This window comes from Sinocyclocheilus anshuiensis, unplaced genomic scaffold, assembly GCF_001515605.1.
Source record: "Sinocyclocheilus anshuiensis isolate Anshui unplaced genomic scaffold, SAMN03320099.WGS_v1.1 scaffold299, whole genome shotgun sequence".
In the NCBI taxonomy this organism is placed as follows: domain Eukaryota; kingdom Metazoa; phylum Chordata; class Actinopteri; order Cypriniformes; family Cyprinidae; genus Sinocyclocheilus; species Sinocyclocheilus anshuiensis.
In genome coordinates this window covers 1,018,598-1,028,277 of record NW_015552565.1, presented here as the reverse complement: position 1 = coordinate 1,028,277, position 9,680 = coordinate 1,018,598, and the positions used below count along the sequence as shown (strand labels likewise).

Genomic DNA, 9,680 nt, shown 5'->3' with positions numbered 1-9,680 from the left:
TGTGTGTGTGTGTGTGTGTGTGTGTGTGTGTGTGTGTGTTTCTCCACCAGGTTCTCTCACACAATCTCTATACAGTGCTGAATATTCCTCATGATCCTGTGGAGTTAGAGGAGCACTTTAAGGACAATAACAATGGGCCAGTGTCCAACCAGGGGTACATGCCCTACCTCAACAAATACATCCTGGCAAAGGTCTGGTAACTCTCCAGAATTACCAAAAATGAAACTCTGTCATCATTTCCCTTGTGAAAAAGAAGTACACTTTAGCATACTTTTATAAAGAGTACTTTCTATATTACTGAAATAATATACTTTATATTATATACTTAAATTTGAACTGAATGTAATGTAATTGCTTGTTATTTGCAGTAAAGTGAAAGTTAAATTTATATTAAATACACTTAGTTAAATTTAAGAATCTTTTCAAGTAGACCTTAAGTACATCTTTTTGTGTAATTTTATACTGCTATTATCTTTGAAATATGGTTAAAGTGTACTACCGAATGTACCGACAAGCATTTATAGTAAACTAAAATATACTTTAACGTCATTTCTGTTAAAACTTGTATGTCGTATATTTATATATATTTGTAATCACACATTTGTGATGATATAGCTGCAGTTTAGTACATTTAAAATATATTAACTTTAAATGCAGTATCAAATAACACTAAAATTATAATCAAGTACTTTGCATGATCTGTAGCATGTTAGTCACAACATCAAAATAAATGTACTTCTTTAAAGAAAGATAATTCAAACATAATGATTTAGAATGTACTTTAATGTAAAACCATTTATTTGACATTATAATAAAGTGCACTATTTAAAAGTGTGCTAAGAAACAGTCATGTACTCTTTTTAAGTAGCACATGTACCTTTTATATCTTTGAAGTCAATGGAATTTTATTTCATATTATACAATCTGCAAGTACAGTTATAATTGTAAGATTTAAAGTACACTACAAGTGCACATTCAGTATAAATAAGCACACTTCTTTTTCACAAGAGATTACTCAACTTCATGTTGTTCCAAATCCAAATGACTTTCTTTCTGTTTCAAAACACAAACGGAGAAAGTTTAAAGAATGTATTAGTTGCTTTTTTTTCTAAGCAGTTACAATGAATTGAGCTTGTAGGCATCAAAAAGCATGCAAACGTTCCCTTAAAACACAGTATATTTTTTTTATATTTCTGCTTTTGTGTTCCACATAAAGCCATATAGGTTTGGAATGAAATTATACTAATTGAATAATGACCGAATTTGAATAGAACACTGGGAAATGTCTGTTGGCAAACAGTGTCAGGTGATGTTTTCTTGGCTGTTAATAGTGTTGTGTTAATTTACAGGCCACAGAGGGGACGTTCAGCAAGGAAGCCTTTGATGATCTGTGCTGGACGATGACATCAAAGAAGAACTGCAAACCCAGCATTCAACAGGGCCTGTGTTCACAGAAAGACTGCTTCAAACTCTTCTGTCTGTTCAACCTGCTTTCTGAAGACCGTTACCCATTAGTCATCATTCAGCCGGAGGTGAGTGAGAGAGAAAGAGGGGCAGATGCAGATAAGCAGAGTTGCAACTGGTTGAGTCTCAAACTCAACTGGTTTGAGTGTATTCTTGTTTTTGTGAACGGAGCAGTTTTATGATGCTAAAGTGAGAGTTGACACTTAAAGCAAGACTGTAAACTTAATAATCTCAATGTTGGTCATTCAGACAAAGTTGAAGTGGTCTGAAGCTTCACTATGGTGTTGCGTTTTGTTTTAAGGAAGGAAGTGACACAAGAAATGGAACTACATATCTATATGGGGTGATTTCCTGATGATAACACGTCAAAGCTAGATTTTTATCAAGTAACCAAATCTGAAGATGTTGTAACTTGCATTTCTCTTCTGTATTCTCTCATCTCATCCCCATTTGGTTTTCTTTAGCATATAACAAATGAAACTCCTTGAAAATAAGTTTTTTGATCTCTTGGTGAATTTCATGACAAATAACATATTTGTCATATAAATGTCATATTTTAACAAATAAAATGTGTTTTTCCTTGAAGAAAATGAAACTTATGTTTACTAATAAATAAATATATAAATAAATACAATTTGTTATTTTAAATGTAAAATGTATTTTATTCAATTCAAATATATTTTATTTATTACTCCCACACTATATCCCTATTTTATATTATTATTATTATTATTATTTGTGAGATTCATCCATACATGTATTTATAGTCTTTAAGTATATATAAGCATCTTAACTTATATATAGTTATCTTAACATATATATATATATATAGTTAAGATACTTATACTTATTTTAACTTGTATATAGTCTATAAGTATCTTTATATAGACTTTAGATTTCAAACATCTTACCAATGCACTTGCTCTAACAGCTCATAAGTTGCAGATGCTAATGTGCCAACCCAAAGTCATGAATGCTCTTTTGCCTCTGTTAATTTAGTTAGAGTACCTGCTGAAGAAAGTCTCCAGTGCAATGAGCCTGGAGTGGGATGGGACGTTACTGGATGAACTTTTGTCCCAGAATGCTGCTCTCCAGGACGGCATGTCAGTGTGGGAGTTCCTGGAACATTTGAGTGCTGGCCAGCTTTTGCATGTTGAGAGTAAGGAGGCCTTCAGTCTCGCTGTGGACGATGTTTTCATGGAGATGTACCACAACATTATCAAGAAGGTGACTGATGCTTTGTGTGCAGCGCACTAGGTTGATGCTGTATTGTGTGTTAGCTCATGGGAATCCTAGTAAATACAAATCATTTGCAACTCAGCCGACACTACAATGTTACTTGCACTTAACATCGGCCTAATGTTTGATTGATTCTTAGCAGAATGGTCCTTTCTGCATTGTGTTACACATGGCATTTCATTGACACAATCATTTACAAAAGTTTTTTTTTTCTCTCAAGTCTTTTAGTCCCATTCTATCTGTTTCCTATTTGTTTTATCCATCAGGGCTACCTGTTAAAGAAGGGGCATGTTCGCAGGAACTGGCAGGAGCGCTGGTTTGTTTTGAAGCCCAGTAGCCTGATATACTATGTCAACGAGGACCTGAAGGAAAAGAAGGGAGAGGTCCTGCTGGAAGAGAGCAGTGTGGTGGAGGTTGATCAGCAATAACTCTATTCCACTGTAAAATAAATATCATAAATGCATTAGGCCTCCTAACGTTCTCATTTTCGTCATCGCACTCAGAATCTCCCCGATAAAGAAGGGCGACGCTGCCTGTTCTGTGTAAATGCTCCCGTCAGGACCTACGAGATGAGTGCCTCAAACATGAAGCAGAGAGTAGACTGGGTACAAGGTAAGGGCCGCACATGATAATAACTACTGTTGTAGTCAAGACCACCTAATCTGAGACCAAGACCAATGTGTGTTGAGACCAAGACAAGACCGAGACCAAACCAGCACTGCTGAAATTCATCTGAAAGATCCACATTTACTGCTTGAGAAATGTCTTATTTTTAATCATTAAATACAATTAGAATAATAAGACACTATATAGAGTTTTTACTAATCAAATTAAATCACTAACAACAAAAATCATCTTTGCACTGCAGTGGTGGCATAGGAGTTTTATCTGAATTGGTACAATTTCAAAAGCATAAATAATGTTGAGAATAATTAAAATACAACAAGCATTAAAATAAACTAAAACAACTAAAACGTCAAGATATTTCTTAGTATTTGGTTATTTTTTTTTTATAATGAATATATGTCTTTCTAGTCATGCTAAGCTCTAAAACATTTTGGGTGAGTGGAGGGGACCTTCAAATATTGTTGTGGACAATAGGGGGCCTTCAACAATCAACAATTTTGAGATCCACTGGTATAAGTCAAATGATTTATTATTGTTATTTAGTTATTTAATTAGTTATTGATTGCATTTGAAACAGAAAGTTTTACATCCAGTCACATTAATGATGGTAATAAATAAATCAGTCAATGCACCGGCAATTTATTGATATCCCCACTGTTGTGGTCTTGACTGGTCTTGAAACAAAATCCCGAGTCCTCTTAGTCTGAGACCAAGACAAGACCAAGTACAAATGCGGTCAAGATCAAGACCTTTAAAAAATGGTCTTAAGACTGGTTTCAAGACCAAGACCGGTCTTCAGTAATACAACGCTACTAATAACACTGTTACTTTCTTGTCAAAGTTGTCCTGGTTTTTTGAACGATGTTGTCCTGTTTTGTAGCCATTCAGACAGCATTGAGATTGAGGGCCGAGGGGAAGAGCTCTCTCCATCAGGAGCTGAAATTGAGCAGACGCAAGCAGAGAGAAACCCTTCAGAGAAGCCAGAACAACCAGAGCAGCCACAATGAACCCATTGCAGTTGAGGCTCCGCAGCACTTTGCTCCAGAGCAGCAGGGGGAGACGGAGAGCTTGGAGCAACACATTGAAAGCATCATTCAAGTAACTGATGGGGGAATAGGGCAAAAGGGGAATGTTTGAAAAAGCATGCTACCATATTAATCTTACTATATCTGCAGTATACAGTATGTGTGCTGTGGACAGTATGCAAATTTTTATCTACCTACATTTCCTAAAATGTGCAGTATATAATATAGCAGTGGTTCTCAACCAGGGGCCTCAGCAAACTTCTAAGAGGGCTGAAGGTTGACTATTCAAATTAATACATTATTTTCATTAAAATGTGTTGTCACACTACATCTGTTTTAACACATTCATGCACTTGCATTACTATGACAAATTTACTGACTGAAAACAGCACTTTGAATAAAGCAGTTGCATGACACTGTGATGTACTGTATTAAAAGAACATCGGATGGAATTTACACTTTTTTAGCTTTTTTTTTTTTTTTGCTTTTAGTTAGGTTTCTGGCGTTTCAGAAAAGCTGAAAAGAAAACACGCAGCCAGTTTGTTATGGGCTGCCTGAGTCTGAAACTGTGTCATCCAGTAAACTGTTTCCATTTTTCAGCCGGTTTCTACGTAGATAGTTAGCTATTTGAAGAAGACCACCTCCGAGCCATATACACAGTCCTTGGTAGTAATTCATGCGTCTTATTTTGAGACCTAGTGTATCATATCACGTAGCTCATTATTATCATTTAAAGAGATATAGCACACAGTGTGAGATGTTGTATCCCACAATGCGATGCTTTTGACTTGACTTTCCATTTCCAGTTAGATGAATGAACCTAAAGTAAAGGCATGATCTTAACATCGAGAGTTAAGAGAGTTTTTATACAGAGTTGTATTAAATATACAAAATAACCATATTCATAACTGAACAGCAGTCTCATAATATACATGCCACATGACAATCATAAACCATGGCAATGCTAGTGTTTTAGGTGTTTGTGATTACATAAGGTGCTCTGTTTCACATACAGTTTTAAAAAGAATGCTTGGTAGTATACGGTATGTACTGTACAGTATTCAGTAAGTAGTTTCATTCCGAACTTCTATTTTGTATAAAAAATTTTGAGCATGTGTTTTTGTTTGGCCCCGCAGAAACAGAGGGAGGTGGAAGCAAAGCATAAAGAAGAAGAGAAGCAGGCGCGAGAGAAACAGCAGGCAATACAGAGAGATCTGGAGAGACAGCTTAAAGAAGCTAAAGAGGTGAGACAGAGAGAAAACAATTTTTTTTAACCATCCTGTTTCATTACTAAGTGTTGTCACACTATATCCACTTAAACACATTTTAACACATTCATGCACTTGCATTACTATGACAAATCTATTTACTTAAAACACCATTTTTGTACTTTGAATAAAGCAGTTAAATAACATTATGATATACTAATTCTGATATAACTAATATAGTATATAACTGATATACTAATTCTGAATAACCTTTCAAAAATTTGGAGTCAGTGTGATTTTTTTTATAGTCTTAAAAAAAGTCTTTTTTGAAAGAAGTCTCACAAAGGTTGCATTAATTTTATTACAAATGCAGTTAAAACAGCAATATTGTTAAATATGAATACAATTAAAAAAAAAATGTTAACACATTTAAAAATGTCATTTTTTCCAGTGATGGCAAAGCTGAATTTTCAGCATCATTACTCCAGTTTTTGGTGTCACATGATCCTTCAGAAATCATTCTAGTATGCTGATTTGGTGCTCAAGAATTATTTCTTATTATTATCAATGGTAAAAACTATATTTTTGTGGTAGCCATGATCATTTTTTTTCAGTGTTCTTTGATGAATAGAAAGTTCAAAAGAACATGATTTATTTAAAATACAAAATCTTTTGCAATATTATAAACGTTTTTACTATCACCGTTGATCAATTTAATGTGTCCTTGCTGAATAAAAGTATTATTTTTTTAAAAGGAAAGAAATCTTACTGGCCCCAAACATTTGAACGCTATAAATATCAGTCCTTGAGACAGGACATTGTAGTGTTAGAGCATTAGAAACAATTAAGTTAATTAAGTTGCTTATTTAGGCCAAAGAGAAGATGACAGCTACGTTGACTGAGATGGAGAAGGAGGTACAGCAGCATAAGAAAAGGATTCATGAATTAGAACTCACACAAGATAAACTGGAGGAGGCACTCAATGCTCAGATTCACGCCCGTTTAGAAGAAGACGGAATCCGACAGGAACTGGAGAGGTACTGCTAATCTCATAATTTCATTTTATTCACACCTTTGCCAACACACAAGGACACTCTAATTACTTTCATTTATACTTGCAGGCAACTTGCGGAGGAGCAGAAGAAACTTATAGAGCTTCTCCTCCATCAAAGTCAGCTGGAAACCTCTGCTGTGGGGAGTCGGGAGGATTCTTCCACCACAACACCTCCCATCAGTCAGCAAACAGAAGAGAGCACAGAGGTGAGAGACAAATGTGTGGAGTTGATGTGGAGAAATAAAGATAGTAAAGAGTCAGGATGTTCTTTGTAGGGTCGGTTAAATAAAAAAAAAACATTTGGGTTTTTGTAGCATTTAATTTTATATTAAGCAAGGTTATTATAGCAAAACATTTAGAATTTAAAGTATTTTTACATGATCCTTGTCATTGCCTCTCTGGCTCTTAGAATCAAAGCAGTAAATCAAAGGTCATTACTGTCAAAGAGCTGCCCTGAACTCGACAACCCTCTCTATCAGTTTAAAAGAGATGCTTATCGTCAACACTGTCATAACAGACAGTTTTTTTCCCCCTCTGTTTCGTTCATCTCTGCATTAACCGCACTCTACAAATCCCCCCTTGCACTATTTGAGGGGACAGCCATTTGTAGTCGTGTCTTAAACCATAGTGGGCATTATCGAGTTTGCTCATTCACTCCCATAATACACTGTAATAGCAAGTGTACAACCAATGCAAACTCAAAGGCTAGCTGCTAAGAGAATACCCATGTATTGTAAGCACTGTCTCAGTTCGCTCAATCGTTTTCATTTTCTCCTTCAAGTGGACTATATTAGTAGAGTAATGTAGGGAGTAGTGAATGAGGGAATAGGGGGGGATTTGGGATACAGCTGTTGGGTTAGTATTGGTAACTGTCAATTGGTAACATTTCATTTAATGTGTCCATCAAGCCCTGTGTGATGTCCTGTTGTACTGATTTAAAAGAATATTCTATGACATTAGTGCCCTTGGTTGTGACACACTCTACCGCTCGAAATTTTAAGGTTGGCAAGATTTTTAAAATGTTTTTGAAAGTCTCTTATCCTCACCAAGACTGCATTATATGACCAAAAATAGAGTCCAGTAATATTTTTCATAATTAATATTGATAGTAATACAGTCAAATTCTATTTTAATATATTTTAAAATGTAGTTTATTCCTATGATGGCAAAGCTGAATCAGCAGCCATTACTCCGGTCTTCAGTGTCACATGATCCTTCAGAAATCATTCTAATATGATGATTTGGTGCTCAAGAAACATTTATTATTATTATTATTTAAAAAAAAACAGCATGTATTTCAAGTATTTTGTAAAATTAGGTCTTTGCCATTAATAATGATCAATTTAATGCATCCTTGCTGAATAAAGTTTTTTTTTTTTTTTTTCCTTACTGACCCCGAACTTTTTCGTAACACACTGTGTCGCATCGCAACAAGTTAGATAATTGAAAAGTGTAAATGAGATTTGGACCAAATTTTCACTTTTGGGTGAATTATTCCTTTAAACAGTTTTGTCTTTATGTAAATGCCTTTTTTAGAATTGACTAAAGTCTATGTGTCTGTGTAGTTCACACACACTCATGAACTGTGATTTAATGCAAGCATCGCTTGGCTGGACCGGCCCTGTTCTAATTACAACTTGTTTAGTAGTACATTAACAAACACCTTATATTGTAAAAGGAGATACCTGTCCATAAAACTACTTCCACTGCAACACCACCCAACATCCAGCAATCAGAGGAGAGCAGCCAGCACAACTCCGAAGTGAGAGACTAGAAAAGAGTGGGGCTAACAAAAAAAGGCCAATTGTGCTACATAAATGACGCCTCAAATCATGCCCTATTACTTTAACTGATCAGACTTTTGATCCCATGCCATAATCTATGTATTTCTATACAGAGAGAATTGGTGAATCAGTCTACTACCACTCAGATGCTTAAGCACTGGAAAATTCAGCTTAACCGCCTCATGAAGCCTATCACACCAGGAGGTAAGATGCATTGTCAATCACTAATTTTTTTATTGCCCGAGTAGTTTTTGACTGTCACGTGAATTTGAAATAAACAAGATATGTTCTGTTTGATCATAGCTGCACAATCATAAATGGCTTTTATTATCATTGTTTTTTATTTGTCTGCTCATTTACAGACAAAGTCGAACATCTGCCAGTAAAGCCCACCTGCCCCAGACAGGGCCAGGCCCTTACCAGCACAGAGTTCATTGCTAAGGTTCAAACAGGCATCACCCAAGAAAAAGGAAATAGTTACAGCCCATCACCAACACAAGAAGAGGAAGAACAGGGTTCCTAAATCTGTATATCTATAATAGATTATACATGTTTTGTACAGCTGGTTTGCCCAGTGTGTTTAGGTTTGGCTGCAGGTCGAAGTCTTATTTTATTATTTATGTTCATAGTAATCAGCTTTTTTAATATGTAATTTGCACAAAATGGTAACACTTTACAATAAGGTTCCATTAGTCTATGTATTAACTAACATGAAAAAACAATGAACAATACATTTATTACAGTATTTATTAATCTTTGTTAATGTTAGTTAAAAAATACAGTCGTTCATTGTTTGTTCATGTTAATTCACAGTGCATTAACTAATGTTAACAAGCACAACTTTTGATCGAAATAATGCATTAGTAAATGTTGAAATTAACATGAACTAAGATTAATAAATGCTGTAGAAGTATTGTTCATGCTTAGTTCATGTTAACTAAAGTAGTTAACTAACGTTAACTAATGAACCTTATTGTAAAGTGTTACCCACAAAATGAATAGTCAAAATAGATTCAGAAGGCGTTGAACTGTTTGATGGCAGCAGTTAAACAAATGCTTTAACTCTTTAAATCAGTGGTTCTCCATTTCAAGGTTCCCCATTGACAAAGTAAATATTTGAAGGCCCCTCAAGATATTTCTGGTGCTTCTGCTGTAATGAAAACTTTTGTGTTTACAGAAACTAGGAGTGGCAATATATTAAAGGGGTCATATGATGCTGCTAAAAAGAACATTATTTTGTGTATTTGGTATAATGAAATGTGTTTATGCGGTTTAAGGT

At 35.0% G+C, this 9,680-nt stretch overlaps 1 protein-coding gene across 2 annotated transcripts in view; it reads left to right on the top strand.

Moving 5' to 3' along the window:
- The window catches only part of LOC107664889 (differentially expressed in FDCP 6-like), a 10,687-nt gene extending 1,674 nt beyond the window's left edge, over positions 1-9,013 (top strand). Inside the window, exons 2-13 of one of the 2 annotated variants that reach the window (XM_016455576.1) lie at positions 51-191; positions 1,350-1,532; positions 2,464-2,691; positions 2,970-3,116; positions 3,207-3,315; positions 4,211-4,428; positions 5,492-5,599; positions 6,434-6,600; positions 6,685-6,823; positions 8,296-8,379; positions 8,515-8,605; positions 8,764-9,013. In XM_016455576.1, the coding sequence (XP_016311062.1) occupies positions 51-191; positions 1,350-1,532; positions 2,464-2,691; positions 2,970-3,116; positions 3,207-3,315; positions 4,211-4,428; positions 5,492-5,599; positions 6,434-6,600; positions 6,685-6,823; positions 8,296-8,379; positions 8,515-8,605; positions 8,764-8,924 (1,776 nt within the window). In that variant the 3' untranslated portion in view covers positions 8,925-9,013. The remainder of the gene's footprint in view (positions 1-50; positions 192-1,349; positions 1,533-2,463; positions 2,692-2,969; positions 3,117-3,206; positions 3,316-4,210; positions 4,429-5,491; positions 5,600-6,433; positions 6,601-6,684; positions 6,824-8,295; positions 8,380-8,514; positions 8,606-8,763) is intronic. The other variant, XM_016455577.1, reaches the window with a different exon arrangement.
- The last annotated feature ends 667 nt before the right edge of the window (positions 9,014-9,680 follow it).